The 19828-nt window shown below is 33.8% G+C and overlaps 1 protein-coding gene across 8 annotated transcripts in view; it reads left to right on the top strand.

Annotated features, from left to right (window-relative positions):
• Window positions 1-19828, top strand: part of DMD (dystrophin) — a 2091067-nt gene that overhangs the window by 183546 nt on the left and 1887693 nt on the right. For all 8 annotated transcript variants that reach the window (XM_055376532.2, XM_055376533.2, XM_055376528.2 and 5 more), the window contains exon 2: window positions 7328-7389. In XM_055376532.2, coding sequence (XP_055232507.1) covers window positions 7328-7389 — 62 coding nt within the window. The remainder of the gene's footprint in view (window positions 1-7327; window positions 7390-19828) is intronic.

Below are 19828 nucleotides of genomic sequence, written 5' to 3'. Positions count from 1 at the left end.
GTAATTTATTAGTTTCCTATTGCTGCTATAAAATTACCACAAATTTAGTGGCTTAAAATTATATACATTTATTCTCAGACAGTTCTGCAGGTCAGAAATCCAAACTGGAACTTACTGGACTCAAATCATGATGCCAGAAGGGCTGTGTACTTTTGGATGCTCCAGGGGAGAATCTGTCTCCTTGCCTTTTCCATTTTCTAGAGAATTCCCACGTTATTTGGCTCACGGCCTTCTTCCTACATCTTCAAAACCAGCCACCTTGGACCAAGTCCTTCTCAAACTGCTTTCTAATTCTCCCCTTATGCCAACATTTCCCCCTTTTAAGGACCCCTGTGATTAAATCCTGCCCACTCAGATAATCTGGGATAATCTCCCTATCAAAAGTTAGCTAATTAGAAAGTCTAATTCTATCTGCAATAATTCCACTTTGCCATGTAACATAATTTATTCACAGATGTCAGGGATTAGCACGTGGCCATTTTTGAGGAGGCATTATTCTGCCTACCAGAGTTTAATAGAATTAATATCTGCAGAGGAGAAAAATGAGAAGAGGACTAAAAAGTAAATCTGGTCTTCGTTAACTTAAAACACCTTTATTGAGCACTACTATGTAACACATTCTATGCTAAGTGCTGGGATTACAGCTCTGATCCAGACAGTCACTCTCTTGGAAATGAGAAAGGATGTAGGTGATGTTATTAAGAACAACTTTTGTAGGATGATGAGCAGTGAAGACTGCATTACATTGATTGTAAAGTGAATGGGAAATAAAGAAATATCTTTGACATGAACAGTTTTTCTGTTCTTCGTGCGGAAGTTTAATTGTTTTAGACCTCCTCATTATAAGCTGACCACTAACGTCACCTCAGGCGGTAGAAAAATCCCATAATCAAAGACTGTTACTCAGATTTAATAGAAAGCATTTTTCATACCATTTTCCATTGCAGCCTCTTCCACTCTGCACTGCCATTTTGTAATATTAATGGCACAGTAAATCCACTTTCTAAATATGTCCTAAATTTGTTGCCTTCCTTTATAATGCTCCAAAGTATCACATAACCTTATCTAATGTTTATCATTAATCTTCCATATTTTTCATTTTCTTTTTTCTCATGTTTGATGGAAGCAGAGAATAGACTGAACTTAATTGCTCTCCCATATTACTTCATAGTTCTTTCTTTTCTTTTCTTTCTTTCTTTTTTTTTTTTTTTTTTTTTAGACGGAGTCTCCTCTGTCCCCCAGGCCGGAGTGCAGTGGCACGATCTTGGCTCACTGCAAGTTCCGCCTCCCAGGTTCACGCCCCAGTAGCTGGGACTACAGGCGCCCGCCACCACGCCCGGCTAATTTTTTGTATTTTTAGTAGAGACGGGGTTTCACTGTGTTAGCCAGGATGGTCTTGATCTCCTGACCTCATGATCCGCCCACCTCGGCCTCCCAAAGTGCTGGGATTACAGGCGTGAGCCCCAGCGCCCGGCTTCATAGTTCTTTCTTTAAGTGAAATTAACTCATCCCATTGCATTTCTTCACTACGTGAGTTTCTAAACTGGTATCAACTTTAATATTCCCTTCTCCTTTTAAAGATACATTTTCTGTGTCACATTAGGGATGAAGATCTTCAATTAACATATTAACTAGCCCCCAAGGAAATATCATTTAAAAAATGTTTTTCTAGGCCGAATGTGGTGGCTCGTGCCTGTAGTCCTAGCACTTTGGGAGGCTGAGACAGAAGGATTGATGGAGTCCAGGAGTTTGAGACCAGCTTGGGCAACATGGGGAGACCCCATCTTTACAAAAGAAAAAAAAATAAAAATTAGACAGATGTGGTGATGTGTGCCTAGAGTCCTAGCTACTGAGGAGGCAGAGGTGAGAGAATTGCTTGAGCCCAGGAGTCCGAAGTTACAGTCAGCTGTGATGGTTCCAATGCACTCCAGCCTGGGGAACAGAGCGAGACCTTGTGTCAAAAAAATTTTATTTTCTTGTACAGATTATGGTTAATTGCTTTGTGTAATGGGAATAATTGTTAGTGTTTATAGAACTGTTTTTCTGTTTTTTTTTCCCCCAGTTTTTAAATGCTTTCACTTACATTGTTTATCTGATGGCAGAGAAGAGGTCTTAAGGAGGCTCTCCAGCATCTCGCTCCTAACTCTCATTGCAATTTCATTCCATGCCACTCCCTTTCTCACATTTTAGAGTGCAACAAAACAGAATTGCATAATGAATGAGCGTGTACTTTCAGTTTCTTATCACTCTGTCCTTGTCCTTACTGTCTGCTCAGTGAGATTCATCTTTATCCTCCTCCTACCTTTATTCCTTCTTTACTTTCTCTTATCCTTCTGAACTCAACCTACCCATTACCTTCTCCAAAATATCTTTTCTAACACCCATGTGGCTACATATTCCTTTCTCCATGCTCCTATAATACGCTTTAAATTTATATATATGTTTGTTTATGCAAAATGTTTCATATTTATCTCTGATGTGTCTATTATCTACTAGGCTAAGAGCTCTCCCAGACTGAATCTTGTTTATATTTTCAGTAACTAGTGCCATGGCCAGGTCATAGTAAGCATTCTGTAAATATTTATTTTATAAATTATTACACAAGTAAATGATCTCATTATATCCTGTCAATAGCTCCATGAGTTAAAAAGCAATTAATATTCTCATTTCACAGTTAAAGAGGCTAAGGCTTGGCAATTTTAAGGCCACAATTCTAATAAGTCCTGCAAAGCGACTGGAAGCCAGTTCCACAGATTTAATGTTCCCTCAGTTTGCCCAGTATCATTCTTCTGCGGTAATTTGCTCTTGTGAATCATGAATATTGCAATTTAATATATCCCACATTTATATTCCTGAGGGACTAAGGAATAGAAAAGTTAATAACAGGGTAAAAGTTCATTGTACTAATCTTAAAAAATATGAAAGGCCACATATACTGAATAAAAATAACTTTATTAGAAGGGGTTAAAGATTACTGAGAGGAAATACAATTTTTATGTCATGTTAGAAAGCTAATTTTATATGGGATTTCCCCGTAGAGAGAATACAATAAAACGTTGGTCAGTGCTTGCAATTTATGAAGTAGTGGTTCTTCACTTCTTGACATCTCCAGGGAACAGTTTTCAAGTAAATTTTCCTAAGAGAGATTTTCTTCTTTGCCTCTCATATTAATATGCACATGCATATTTTTATTAGTAAAATAAAATCAGTTATAAACAGACCCTAAAGGAAATGAAATAGAATATGTGCTGCTTGAAATGACTAAACAGGAGCATATAATCATTTTGTAATAAAACAGCTATCACTTTATTCTTTTCTCATTTGCTTTGTTGCTGATTGCACATTAATATGTTTTACTATAGACTATGTGACTACAGAAATAGACATCATGTTAACGTATCAAAATAGTTTCTAGAACAATTTATATGTGTGTGATGTGTATGTATGGTGGCTTTAGGTTAACTAAGGGTATACAGCTTAAAATAGTCAACTTTTAAGCAATATGACAAATAGCAATAAAAATATATCAATTCAAGTAAATACGTATAAAATTTTAGCATACTAAAATAAAAATTAAAAGGCATATGACCACTTGGGAAAATATGTTCATTCACTGACTAAAAGTGAGTAGCTTAATTTTGATCATTAACTTGGATTTTATGGTAATAGGAGTTTTCTGCAAGGAGGTCAGTGAACTCTATGAAACTGTATGCAAATATGTATGTGTAGACATTTTTCTATAGAGAAGGTTCATTATTTTCATCAGATAATCAAATGGAGCCCATGACTTGAAATGTTTAAGAATTATCAATATATAATGATCTCATTCCAATTAATTTTAAAATATTAAATGCTCAATAGATAAATGAGCCAGGATATAAACAAGTATTTTGACAAAAATAGGTACATGCAGAATAAATAAATGCATGAAACATCTTCTACTTCATTAGTAATCAAATTAATTATGATTAAAGCAAACATCAAGGATCTCCTTACATCTAAACAAAGCAGCAATACCTTAAAAGACTAAAGCAACGAAACTCCTGTCAATGACATACCTGCGGCTGAGATGATAATTCCCAACCTCATTCTTTCTGGTACCAGTAGAAGTGGGTGTGATCACTTGGAAAGTATTATAAAGATATTTAGCAAAAGTCATAAAGGTTTTCATAATATTGAACTGATAATTTATTCGAAGACAATTATAAAAACAAAAAAGAAGTGAGTGCATGAACATGTTTATTGTGATTTAGTCTCTAATAGCAAACAAAAGGAAACAGCAGCCTATATGAGATTTATGATAAAATAAGTGAAAAAGAAAGAATATTATTTTGGTTATAAGAAATATGTATTTATGGGGAATTTAAAAGTGTGGACACAAAAAATTTGATTGATTTTTGGATGTTAAAATATTTCCATAATGATATATAAGACGAAAATTGAAATACCAAATATCAATTAGTAAATGTAAGAGCATTATTATTTGAAGTATTAACAACCATATCATCCAGCACCATTAAAGAAGGTTCATTATTCAGTTCTAGATCAGTTCATACAGACAAATAAGTTATGCATTGCCAAATTCCAGGACGCTATTCACATAGGTTACAAACATACATGGAACCTCCTTGAGTTGTTCAAAATAGAAGCTCTGATTTCACGGTTATTTTGCATTTGTGTTAATATGTTCACCTTTTGTGACTCTGATTATCTTATGGTATTCTGTATTGTTAATTATGCAATTATAATGTAAATGATAGATATCTGGTCAATGTGAAAAGCCATGGACTTTGATTCAGAAAATCTGTATCAAGTTCATTTCTGTCACTTAATAGCTTTATTCCTTCTCAGCTTGTGTTTATGTATAAAGTAGTAAATTACATACAGATTGAGATGACATAATTAAAACAACCTTATGAATAGTAAGGCACTAAGAATTGTTATGTATTTTATAATAATAATACAATTAATTGTATTAATAATTATTATGTTGAAGAAAATGTATGCTACTATACCAAAATATGACAATAATTCATTGAAGACATTTTTCTTGTATTAAAGACATAGAGGGGAGAGAGGACAACTAGCAAAGATGTTTATATGTTGAAGCTCACATTTAGTGTTATTTACACAGTAAATACGTAACACTTTGCACATAATGTCAAGGTTTTCGTGCCGCCTTCGATGCTTACCTAAAAATTACTCCTTGTCCATATAATTGAAAAGAATAAAAATTTTATTCTACTACGTATTTTTCACTTAAAAGCCTCTAGATTAAATCACTTCAAAAGACCTCATATTGAGCTTTTGGCAGAGGGTTTTGGGTATGTTTCAAAGACATCTGAATGTATGCTTTCAACTGACTCATTTACTCTCTGCTTTCTGACAGAAAGTATGCATGCACATGTAGGAAATATAAGTGGAATTGCAAATAAGGTCATTTACTTTTAGGAATATATGTATATACTACTGATAAATGATGCGTTGACCAATCTTCCTCCAGAAAGTCAATGAAGATGGTTTAATTTTGACCATTTGAAATGTTCCATTTCTTTTTAAAATTATTTTGGAAGGGCTAGTATTAATTTTATGAAAGTAAAGATTTGAAGGAGGTTAGAATAGGTTTGAAAACTATTACTATCTGTTTTTATTTATTCACCCTTGTTAACAAAGGAAATACTTCCATATTGTAGCTAAGATTTATCATATACCATATGAATAACGTTGATATTGAACATACATATAGAAGCTTGTGTGAATAACATAGTTAAATAAGAAAAATGTATTTTGTAGTGCTAAATAAAATTTCTCACCTAAGATGACAGTTTGAAATTTATTTATTCACTGTTATTTCTCATATTGATTAAAGGAATCTACTTATAGATTAGTATTGTGATTTAAAGATAAACAGATATTTTTAGTGCATACATTTATTTGTTATGCGAAAGTGATTCCTTATGTTTTTAAGAGAAGCAACGGAGATTTACTACTGAAAAATATATGAGAGCAAATATGATTACTTTGTAAAGGGCATTTTAATAACGGTTCTTTTGATCCAAGTAGATAAAATATAAAATTTATCAATTTTAAATATCTCTCAGATGCATTCATTTACTGAACATTAACTAATATGATTATATTTACAATAATTAAAAAATAGTCTTTTGCTTGGAGAAAAACATTTTAATATATCAAGATTGATGATTTTTCTGTCCATTTGACTTAATACTAATTTCCAGTTTAGGGGCAAAAAGATCATTTGTAGAAGCATGAATTCAGTGAAGCTGTTTTTTAATAATTTTTCTCCCTAATCCCTTAGTATAAATCTTTGGGGACTTTTTTCTTTGAGTATTTATATGTAAGGCATGAAGAGTATCATTTGCATTTTTATTTGAAATTTTCTGACTTTTAGATGAAAAGAGGTCCTAGAAATTTTAGAGTTGTAGAATCTCCCCTCCCTTAAAGCATGCACGTATTTGTCAGATGTATTTTCTGAGCTCTTAATTTGTTCAGACAGTGTGCTAAGTTCTGGGAAGCAAAGATAACTAAACCATGCTCCTGCTCATCAGGAAACCTCTTCCATAGTGAGATCAGGCCCATGTTAGAGTATGTAGCTGCTGCAAGGGAAGGAATAATCATTTCTACATGGGTGGGTGGATGGCATGGGGAAAGGCTCCGAAATAGTTTTTCAGGGTAAATGACAGCTGAGAGTTTCTTTTAATTATACTGGAGTATCTATTCATAACTGGGGAATAAATACTATTATTCAGATGAGACTATTTTTTAATAATCATACAGTATGTGAACGACTATGGGTTTGGTCATATTAATTATTTTTCAGATATTGCAAATCTGAGACGGGATCTTGCTCTGTTGCCCACGCTGGAGTGCAGTGCCATGATCTCGGCTCACTGCAACCTCCACCTCCTGGATTCAAATGATTCTCCTGCCTCAGCCTCCCAAGTAGCTGGGATTACAGGTGCATGCCACCATGCCTGGCTAATTTTTGTATTTTCAGTAGAGATGGGGTTTCGCCATGTTGGCCTGGCTGGTCTCAAACTACTGGCCTCAAGTGATCCGTCCTCATCGGCCTCCCAAACTGTTGGGATTACAGGCGTGAGCCACCGCGCCTGGCCATTTTTCAGAAGTAATTTTAATTCGGAGGCCCCAAACCAGCATCACTCATGTTTAATTCCATTTATCAATGAATGTAATACTAAATGTAAAATAACACTAACACATCATAATGGAAAGTTACTTTGGTTGTAAAATATGAATTATATTTAAAGTTGCTTCCTAACTTTTATTTTTTTATTTTGCATTTTAGATGAAAGAGAAGATGTTCAAAAGAAAACATTCACAAAATGGGTAAATGCACAATTTTCTAAGGTAAGAATGGTTTGTTACTTTACTTTTAAGATCTAAGTTGTGAAATTTTCAAAATGGACTATGTACCTGTGTATCTTAAAAATCCGTTTTATTTCTCTCATAGTGTCATTTTATTTTAGCTGCGCAAATCTGGAACTATTATGTTCACTCTTATTTAAGGAGTAAGCAGCAGAAGATATGGCAAAGATACACTATTTAATTATATAAAATGTATATCTTTGATTCTTCTTGACAATGTGAGTTTCTTTAATGACATGAGTCCTCAGAGTTTATAGCTGCAATCTTCCATCAAGTAGCTAGAATATGTCACCCAGTAGAAGAAGATATGAGGGAATTTTGTTGTGAAAATTATCATTTTTTTTTGTCCCTCTTGGTCTTTACCAAGTTCAAGAAAAGCAATATAATTGCTTTGGGTGTATTCAGCCACTATAATTTAGAGCATATTTCAAATGATTAAAGACAATAAGTTCATCTTGTTTTTGTGCAGGCTTCAATCCATACTCTTAATATTTACTTATTTTGCAAATACCACTCAATTTTTAATCAATAGCGTGACTCTAGATGATTATAGGTGGACACAGAGCAAGATATTCTTACCTTGAAAACTAGTATTAGGAATGCAATATATGGAGGTTTATTGGGATGTCAAGGTTTGAAAGACTTGCATTTTAATTATTATTCTCGATTTGGGTAAATCAATCAAATGTTTGGTGAGTCGGTTTTCTTATGTTTCCATCATGAATGTTTGTATATGTATATATTGATTGCTTAATTGAGACATCAAATCTAGATAATGGAAAAATAAAGCTAATAAAATATGGCCCTTAAACCCAAGGCTTTAAGAGTGGCCTAGTTTTGATAATGGATATTTTGTTTCTTATTGTAATGATTTAAAGAGTCACTAAAAGTGAAAATTTCTACTAAAATGCCTGAAACTCTTACTAGCTATGAATTACTCCCTCTATGGGTCTGATTTTGTAAAAATCATGATAATGGATCCAAAACAATCCACTAGGAGATCCAGTCTCAAAAGTTCTCCCTTTTCTATGACAAACATTTTTAGAATATCGTCTATTCTTTGTGGTATTTGGTAGTAGAATGTTGCCATGTACTCTTTAATTTAACTTACTGAATTTTAACTAATCAAAGTTCCTTTTATTTACTTGCTGAATAATTAATAAATTTCTATTACAGACGTAAACAGAAACATGTATTTTAAAAATGTTTTTTAAATCCTCAACTTTTTTTTAGCTAAGTGAAATAAAATATAACAACACAAATATAGAAGAATAAATAAAAAGTAAACCTAGGATATTTAGGAAAGTTACTCATAATTCTCCGAATATTTATAAGATGGTTATATATAGTTTAATTGCTGTATATACTGGCATCATTGACATTTTTAAGTTTTGGAATTCTGAAGCAGACAAGAGATATATTTTCAAACAAACATACAGACAAATCAGAATTGTGAAGAAATTTTCTGAAATAATAAATGTAACAATACTCTGAATCTTTGAATTGAACTAGAGTAATTTTTAAAAGGTGTGTAAACATGACAAGTACTGTGTATCCTCATTCCCGCAAGTTGAAATAGATCTTCGCTCTGTGCATTAACCTTTTCCATTATCATTTATCACAACTCACCTGTTAATATAGAAATCAAAGCTTGATATCCAATCCATCCTCTATTTATATATTGTTAGCACTGCCTCAGAGCAATTCGGTATATTTTTTTCTGTCCTTATGAATGCCCATATCTTAAAACTGTAAAATATTCACATATATGAGCACATTTATTGTTTTCTTCCAAAATATTTGCATCCTCTAATTCAACTCACACTTTTCATTTATATTACAAATGTTCTCCCTAAGTCTGTTATCATTGATCAGGAGAGTCACCATTCTTTCAAGTACAGAAATTCTATTATCAAGCATATCCTAGGTGTCAGGAATAGAAATAAAAGTTTACAAAGACAGAGGAGAAAACTTATTTAAAGGTAAAATGTATATATACGTGTGCACTAACTTCTAATTTTGAGAACTTGAAAAGAATCTTTTTCCTCTTTTCTTATTCTTTTCTGTCAAAACTTAGCTAAGTGACTGCATTCTTTTAGACACTTTTGAAGAAGATGGGAATTTAGAGGAAGCTAGTTGATTCAGTTTAAGCCACTTGGTGAAACCAAAAGATAAACATAATTGTGATATATATATATATATATATATCATTTGGCTCTTTATTGCATCGCTGCATGCCTTTCAGCAGAATTCTAGCCCTGTAGGATACACAGATTAGTTGAAGTGGAATCTTCTGAACTCACGGAACCTACACAGTTATTTGGGAGTTTTTGGTTAATTGATAAATAGAGTAGAACTGAGTGGGCTCAGTGTGGGTGGTCTGAGGAGGCAGTAATCTGAGCTAGAGAGAATCTGGTAACCTTTATGAAGAAAGCTCTAAAATGTGAGCCCATCAAAGGCAGGAATGTATATCTTCTATATAATCTCATTGTTTATTACTAGTACACTATATAAATATAATAAATATACTAGGTCAGTAGTACAAATCATTAAATCTATGCTAACTGTAGAAACAGAAGAAAAACTGGGTGGAAAAATTGTGTTGAAGAAGACTTTAAAAAGAGAAAAAAGGGAATAAAAAATTATCTGTCTGTGTGGTAAATTAGACACAGGCACACACACATTCATACAACTATAAAAATGCCTCACTAATAAATCTAACTCATATTCATTTTTATAGTCGTATTAATGTCTATCTGTGTCTACTTTACCACACAGACAGATGATAATTTTTCATTGCCTTTTATACACACATTTATATAATATTTGTAAATTATAGAGAGACAACAAAATATTTCCTTGTTATTTTGTAAAGCTACGGAAGGGATATTTTAAGGAAATAAATGTGATTAAACGTATCCTTGTTGTTGTGGCATCATTTGAAGCCAAATGTGTCTTTGCAGTAAATCTAACTGATTTTCCACTCTCCTGGTATTTCCTGGCATTTTAAAAATAAGCCCTATCTCTTTTTAAAATAAGTCTTCTATTAACTTTGATTCCAAAAAATTCTACTAGAATGTGATTTATCACATCTATTATATAGAGATAACTGAACAATATTTATCTCCACATAAACACAAAACCATTTCTAGATAAGATTAATTCAGAGTAAATATTCTTTCCATGTAATTTATTGATATGTTATAATCCTTTAAAAAGCCTCGTGTATACTCTATGACAAATATGATTCGCATTATAAAAATCTTGCTCATCCATGCAGGCTTAATAAAGGAAAGTACAGTTTTGAAAACATGACCAAAAATAATTTTGTCATAAAATGTGCTTGATGTTTGTGTTTGAGAAAAAATTTTATGGGAAAAAATATTTACTGCCAGACCAATTGAGAGAGATAAACTATCTCCCAATGAGTGATATGATGGTTTTGATCCTATACTGAATTTAGTAATCATCATTATTTCCATGCTCACTCTTCTGTCTGATTTTTTTCCAACATAGTATGCATGTTTGACTTAAATGAGGTAAAAATGCATAATTAGTTTTGTCTAATGTCTTCACAAAAGCCCATGATATGATAGTGTTCCTGGACCAAACTGAGGGTTGGGCTGCTTATTCTTGTGGCCCAATAACGAGATGCAGATGAACGGGAAAAGGAGGGAGTTTTTATTTCTATAAGTGGTTACAGGGAGAAGACCTGGAAATTATCCCCAGACCAACTCAAATCTATAAAGTTTTCCAGAGCTTATATACCTTCTACGCTGTATGTCTACATGTAAGTGTGTATCCATCTAAAGACATAAATGATTAACTTCTTCTAATCTGTAACTAAGATCTGATTCCTGAAGACCTTCCTCTGGAGCCTCAGTAAATTTACTTTATCTAAATGGGTCCAGGTGCTGGGATGATTACCCTTATCTTATCTCCTGCTAAATCAAGGAGTTTGGGGGAGTTCCTTCAGATGCCCAGTGAACTTGTTTGTGGAGTCCTGGGGAGTTTCTTCAGACCCCCAATAAAACTTTTTTAATTCTAAAAGGGTCCTGTTAAGAATTCCTTCATTATCTTGTCATGCTTCAAGGCCCAGGAAAGGCCTGGGCAAAACTCTTGGTGGGCTTTTGTTACCGTCCAGCCTTTGTTTAAGGGCGCTGGCTCTATCAGCTTTTAATATTTAGCTTTACCACTCAGTCAGTGCTGAAACAGTTGTTGTGGAGGCCTGCATTAGTGAGACCTGGCCTGCCACAATAGTTCATTTACCTCTTCATTGCCGCAACATATATGTCCACATTAAAAATCCAGGACTCACCCTCTTTGGGCAATATCATGTGATAAAATAAATTGATATGACATACTTTTTGCAAGATTTCTTTTTAATTTACCTTTTAGCCAGCATGATAAGCATGATGTAGTGTAAATTAACACTAAACTTTTGAGTCAGTAAAGTAGGCTTTCTTTTTTTAACTTTTATTTTAAGTTCAGGGGTACATGTGCAGGTTTGTTATATAGGTAAACTTGTGTCATGGGGGTTGGTTGTACAGATTATTTCATCACCCAGATATTAAGCCTAGTACCCATTAATTATTTTTCCTGATCCTCTCCCTCCTCCCACCCTCCACCTTCCGATAAGCTCCAGTGTGTGTTGTTCCCCTCTATGTGTCCGTGTGTTCTCATCATTTAGCTCCCACCTATAAGTGAGAACATGCAGTACTTGGTTTTCTGTTCCTGCATCATTTTGCTAAGGATAATGGCCTCCAACTCCATCCATGTCCCTGCAAAGGACATGATCTCATTCTTTCTTATGGCTACATAGTATTCCATGGTGTATATGTACCACATTTTCTTGGTCCAGTCTATCATTGATGGGCATTTGAGTTGATTCCACATCTTTGCTATTGTAAATAGTGCTGCAATGAACATATGTATGCGCGTCTTTATAATAGAATGATTTATATTTCTCTGGGTACATGCCCAGTAATGGGATTGCTAGGTTGAATGGTAGTTCTGTTTTTAGCTCTTTGAGGAATCACTACACTGACTTCCACAATGGTTAAACTCATTTACTCTCCCACCAACAGTGTATAAGTGTTCCATTTTCTCCGCAGCCCCACCAGTGCGTTATTTTTTGATAAAGCAGGCTTCTTCACACTACTCTCTACCTTAGGAGAAAACGTTATGTCCATACTTTAATTTATTTGAAAAGAAAGGTGAATATAAAATTGAAATTCTCTGAGTCTTATTTTTCTTATATGTTCTTGCCTACTTGTAACAAAACATATAATAAAAGGGCATTATAAATAGTAAATCATATAAACACAAAATATTCCCATTTTTGTCATTATGTAATGTATTTTCTGAATTGAATTGAAAAATGCATATATTTATGAATTTTTTTCTACTGAATCTCTCCTTCTTATTTACTTCTATTCTTTTCCATGCTGTTACTTGGTCTTCTTGAGAACATGACATTTTAATTGTAATCATTGTGTTCCTAACTCCATAATTTCATGATGCTATTGAAATGCACATGAATTTTAATTCTATAACCTAGTTTGTAATAAGCCATATTTCCTTTTTTCTCTACATTGGATGAATCTGTTCCTGCAGCAACTAGTAACCCCAACAATCTGACTGGTGAGAAATTCAATCTCCGTAACATTTTGCTTTCTTCTACTTCTTCCCACTTCCATTCCGAAGGGCCAGGTAGAGTCCAGAATACTGTAAGTGTCCTGATTTTCAGTGCATTTTGGTCATAGCTGATATGCTTAATAGCCAAGTAAACATGACTACATAAAGGACAGCTTGTCCACAATGCCCTGCCTTGCTTGAACACAGAAGGTTTTGCTGATGATGCTCTGTGCTTGGTATCTGGCCTCTACAGCCATTTAAGTAGGTTGTCTCAGCATAACATTTGGAAACTCTGTAAAGGAAGTAGGATGTTGGCCTTCACAACTTCATCCCTTTCCCTGTGTTTGAGGAAGCTCATTAAACCTCTCTTTAATCTGACTGATTGCAAATTTCCACTGTCCCCGAATCTTAACTCCCATATCCCAATAACCTGTTCAGTAGGGACAATATATCAATCCTTAATATGAATCTAGATTTTCACAACTAAAGTTTTCGAAGGGTGATTTTCCTCTGGATACTTGTTCATTTCTTTATTGATTATGGTTTTGGCTACCTTCTTGGCATCAAACAGGGAAAACAGAGCATTTATTCATGTGTTATTATCCTATTACACTCTGTATGCCAATTCATGTCCTCAACACGTACACACAAACACACACACACGCTCGCGTGCACACACACACACATACATATACACACACCCAGTAAACATATTCTATATTTAAAATGAGCTTAGAAGTTTTTTAAAAAGGATGATACTGGGACAAAGTGGCAAAACATTATTTCAGCGAAGGAGGTAACAATATATATGTACCTTTCCATTGTGTAAGTTAATTCTAAATCTGTATGTAACTAACACATTTATATATAACTATTGTGCAATGTGCCTGCTTTAACAGAAGTAATCGAGCAGAGCTATTGTGCTGTGGAAGGTTTTACATAGATCTAAATTGGCTCCTGTGCCCCTGGCTTCCTGTTTCTTTTTATCTAATAATAGGAAGAATTAAATCATTAGAGAAGATGACGTACAGTGAACTATGTCTCTGGATGCTGATGAGCAGCCTGTACAAGACTTTGGTAACAATTGAATTATTTAGTGCAATTATTTTGGAGAGATGAATATTGATACAGGAAACTTACGGAAATCCTCGTTTCAGAAATAGTGAGGATTGGGAACTTTTTGTTTATATATACCATGATGTTAATAATCCTACTGAAAATTATATGTATATGGTTAATTGCTCCAATAATCATATGATACAAGTATTCAAGATGAGTAAAATGTGAATTTATGTGGCTTGCTCACAGTAAATAGGAGAGATGAAGCTAGGACCCAAGAAAATGGACTCTAAAACTCATGATATTTCCATACCTATTATTGTTGGGACAAAAATTCCACCTACCCAATAATGCATTTTTGGGACAAATCATCAAATTGATAAGTCCTATGAGAATCAGGCAGGGGGGTTGGAGACAGTGAAGACTCAATAACAGGTGGTATTAAATGCTCGCTTACTCACAGAGGATTTAATCTATCTTTGAATGTTTAGTAACCCCAAAATGCAACCATTGTTTAGGAAGTTTTTTAGTTGATTCTTTCTGAATGATTTCTAATACAAATGCCCCTCAACTTGTGTGGTTAGGTCCCTATAAACCCCTCATAAGTTGAAAATATCACAAGTCAAAAATGCCTTTAATATACCTCACCTTCGAAACAACATAGCTTAGCCTACCCTACTTTAAATGTGCTGGCTTAACACTATCCTAGAGTTGGGCAAAATCATTTCACACAAACCTATTTTATAATAAAGCTAGCTCATGTAATTGATTGAATACTGTACTGAAAGTGAAAAACAGAATGCATGTATGGGTACTCAAAATACGGTTTCTACTAAATGTGTATCACCTTACACTATTATAAGGTCAAAATATCTTAAGTCAAGAACTGTTTGTACTTTAAATGTTAATATTTTTACATACTGCGTTTTGGTGAGTGAAGTAATCAGTAGAGTTATCTAAAGTGAATATTTTCATTTTTAAACATTGCTTTTTATTTCTACTACTCATAAACAAATTATTGTGTTTACATGATTATTTGAATATTAACTTAAAATGGTTTTATACGAAATTCAAAATACCACTTTACTGGCATGTGAACTCCCTAACATCTACACTTGGTGTTAAGATGACTTGTCGAATGATGTGTTTGTGTTTGGAATCAAGATGATTATACTAAATGGTTTAATCTACTGAGAACCATTCCCTTGAATGTTTTCCTGAAACAATCTTTGCAAAGTACCTAAGTAACAAAGGATATTACTCAGTTAGTGAGACAAAAATGGATTGTGATAGGTCTCACTGTTTTCAATGAAAGACAAATCACTTATTGTTAATAGTAAAGAAGTTTCTTAGAAATATGTTGTTGTTTATCAACCAAGTGTTACTGAGATCTTGACAATTCCTTTTAGAAGGTAAATGTTTTGGTCTCTAAGTTACCATGTCCTGATACAAGAAAATTGGAATTATTGATTACACCTATATTCTCAGGAGTGGTCTCAGTGCCAAGCATTTTAGCTTGCATATGTAAATATTTACCAATTAGCATGATTGTTGCTAGCAAAAAAACCCAATTCTTTGTGGCTGATGGGCCTATCCATTATTTATCTGATTTTATTTTGCTTTCTAGCAAAACAACATATATGGACATTAGTGAAGCATTTTTATTTAGAAAAGAACAATTGACACTCTGGTACCATCCTATCAGAGATATATGTTTACTAAAATAACCTTTCAACATTTAACAAATACTTATTGAATGCCAGTTGTGTGCTAATCATACTGTCATACAGTGATGAAGGCATAACCCAACATGGTTTTCCCTCTCCAAGAGATTATCATCTGAGAAAGGAAACAATTGCATCAACAAATAATTAAAATAAAACATAATCTTTAATGCAATAGAAACGCTGTGGGAACATAGAAGACAGAATGACTAATTGCTTGGAGAGGATAACAGCTTTTTAAAAGATGGTGACATTTAATCTGGTGTTGTCTACACAGAGACAATTTCCAGAAAGATGAAGGCAGAAGGAATTGCACGTAGAAATGTGTAATAATCAAACAAGTATGACTTGTCAGGTGGGTAGTAGCAAGGGAGATCTTTAGGAGTGAAGAAGAGAGGTTGTGAGAGGGCATATAATGCCATTCTTGAAGAATTATATTGTTGTGGGGCTGGTTGAGCCAACAATAAGATAATGGCTTAGTCATGTTAATTTGCAACTTCTGATTGAAGACTGTGAAGCTCTAAAACAACAGGAAATGATAGAAGAATTAGACTGCCCCACCACCACTAACGCTTCATGCAAAATTTGGTCTGAAGTCTACCCTTTACATTTGGCAATAGACATAGAGACCTAAAATGGAAAAGCAAGCAGGCTACCATTTTTGTAGAGTTGTTTGATACCATGCACACTCCAAAATGATGCAGCAAAACGCATTGGAATTACCTAGAAAATGTGTTAAAACATGGATTGCTGAGGCCCATAGTCAGAGTTTCTAATTCCATAGGTCTAGGGTGGGACCCAGGAATCCGGATTTCTAACAGGTCCTCAGGTGATGCTGATGCTGACGGTCAAAGAACCACACTTTGAGAACCACAGTGTTAGAATTTCAGTAATTTAATCAGGTCTGTAGTAGAGAATGTTGGAGGAAACCCCACTGAGGAATTTATTGAACCCTCAAAGGGGAATGACCTTTTTCCAGTTGAGAATCAATGCAAGTACTTGATTTAAATTGGGATTTATTTTGTGGGGACTATACTCAAAAACCTGAATGACTTAAAAGACTCAAAATCAATCAATCTGATACTGATTGAGCATTCTTCGTCCAAAATGTTTGAAACTAGAAATGTTTCAAATTTTGGATTTTCGTTTGGAATATTTGCATTATACTTACTGGCTGAGCATCTCAAGTCCAAAAATCTGAAATCCAGAATGCTCCAATGAGCATTTCCTTTGTGTGTCATGTCAGCCCTCAAAAGGTTTCTGATTTGGGAGCATTTTGGATTTGGGATTTTTGGATTTGAGAGGCTCAACCTATACCTATTTTTAAAAAATGTGTATATATATATGTGTGTATATATACACACACATATATATGTACATATATACATATTTATACACATATATGTACATATACACACACATATATGTACATATACATATACACACACATATATGTATATATACACATGTGTATATATACGCATATATACACATGTGTATATATACGCATATATACACATATGTGTATATATATGCATATATACGTATATATACACATATACACGTATATGTGTGTATATATACGTATATGCATACACATATATACATATATACACACGTGTATATATACATGTATATGTGTGTATATATACACACGTATATATACATAAGTGTATATACACATATGTATATATACGTATATATACATATATGTGTGTATATATACATATATACATATGTACATATATGTGTATATATACATATGTACATATATGTGTATATATACATATGCACATATATGTGTATATATAAGCTATATATATGTGTGTATATACGTATATATATAGTTGTTTTAGGTTATAAGACTTAAAAATACTTATCTGATTTATATATATATTTTTAAAGATCCTAGTTATTTTGTGTTTCAGGGCAGATAGGTGATGAATAAAGATATTAATATAATTGTGTTCAAAGGTTAGAAAAAAACAGTTTGTTGTGGCATTACTATTGACTGTATCTGCAAATTTCTTTCACTGCAATCCTTTCGTGGGCTATTATATATTTTTCTTAAGAATAAAACATTTCCAATTGACCTACAGAGTCTTTCAATCTCTCTTTTGGGCTTTACTTTGCTTCAGCAGAAGGATTTCATTTTAGTGACACTCTGAAGGTCTTCCTCTGTGCTTCACTTAAGGGTGTTGCATTTTTAACCTTACCAAGATTCCTATGGATTCCTAGAATTATATTTCAGATTATGATCATGGTAGCCAGAACACAAAGAATTAAGATCTAGTCTGACAGTAATGTACTGATATAAGTTTAACTGTATAAACCTCTCTTGTAATGCACATGGAGGGCAGACTTGTATGTATCTTGGAACATAAAAGGCAGAGTATGGTTTTTAAAAGGGCTTTGCTTTATTGTATCCTAATTTAGCTAATTTCACTATGCCAGTTCTATATGCAGAGATAAGTAATAGTAAAAATAGACAAAAAGTGATCAATAAACAAGTGATCACTTTCGGTCTTGTCCAGAATTGTGGCCAGGTGATGAGTGCAAACTAAGAGACCTTTTCATTAGAAATGTGTGAAGTTACTCTTTGGTTTAGCATTAGCTGTCTTTTAATGAGAACAAATGAGAGTTGCAGATGAATTTGCTAAATGTTTCTTTCTTTGATTTAGTTTACCTGGCCTGAAGAAAAAAAAATGTCTTCGATCTACAAGGTCTACGGAGAGTACTTTTCATAGGAACTGGTCCTATTAAAATTACCTGCAGTTATTATGTCAGTCAGAGAATAAATATTTTGAGTATTATATCTGTACTTGAAGTTCTTATCCTTTACAAATAATTTATATTTAAGGAAACATGCTTTGACAGAAATACACATGAAGTCTACATTCTCTATCTATTTCATATCAGGTGCTCTAGTGTTTTGAATATGACAGTTAGAGATCAAGTCCCTTTAATAGTAAGGCCCTGTTAGCTAGCGAGCTAAACCAAAGAGGGAAACATTTAGCAAACTATCTGACGTTCTCTATATTTGTCAACTTGTTTGTTTTTTCTCTCTGCAAGTAGAATATAGAATTTCAGAGAGTGACAACTGCTAAGAGAAAAAATAAAGCAGGATAAGGGTAGAATTAGGGATATTTCAAAGGGTAGGTTGCCATTTTATGTAGTGGGTCCTGGAAAAGCCTCACTTAAGAGGCATACAAAAAACCTGAAGGAAGGAAAGGAGGGAATCTTGCAGGTGTCTTGGAGAAGAGAGTTCTAGGCAGAGGGAAGAATACGTACACTCTGAGGAGGGAGTGCGTGTTTGTGGGATAACAAGGGAGTCAAGACTGCTGGTGCAGAGTGACTGAGGAAGAGCAGTAGGATCTACAAGTGGAGTGGTATTAGAAGGACAAATCAGATAGGGCCTTACTGACCATTGTAAAGGTCTTGGCTTGTACATTGTGGGAGATTAGGAGATTTTGAGAGTTCTGAACAGTAGCCAGAAATAATGTAAGTTAGAATGTAGGATGTAAAGGTAGAAGTAGAGAGATGATACAAGTGCCTCTAGCATTGTATGTGTGTGTACAACAAGTGAACATTAACTTGTAAATCCAGTAGCAGTAACTTGATCTTTGTCTCTCTTCTGATCTGATAGAGTGCAAGGTCTATGTCTACATTCATTTTTTTGCATGTAGATGTCCAGTTGTTTCAGCATTATTTGTTGAAAAGGCTATCTTTGCTCCATTCTATTGCCATTGCTCCTTTGTCAAAGATCAGTAAACTGTATTTATGTGGGTCTGTTTCCACACTATTCTGTTCTATTGATGTATTTGTCTATTGTTTTGCCAATACACTGTCTTGATTACTATCATTTCATAGTAAGTCTTGTAGTCAGATAGTGTCAGTTTTCCAACTTTGTTCTTCTCCTTCAATATTGTGTGGGTTATTCTGGGTCTTTTGCCTTTCATATAAACTTTAGAAACAGTTTGTCTATATAAGGCAAGGTAACT

Source organism: Gorilla gorilla, chromosome X (genome assembly GCF_029281585.2).
Source record: "Gorilla gorilla gorilla isolate KB3781 chromosome X, NHGRI_mGorGor1-v2.1_pri, whole genome shotgun sequence".
In the NCBI taxonomy this organism is placed as follows: Eukaryota; Metazoa; Chordata; class Mammalia; order Primates; family Hominidae; genus Gorilla; species Gorilla gorilla.
Note: the sequence above shows the minus strand (reverse complement) of the source record. Positions and strands in the feature narration are given on the sequence as shown.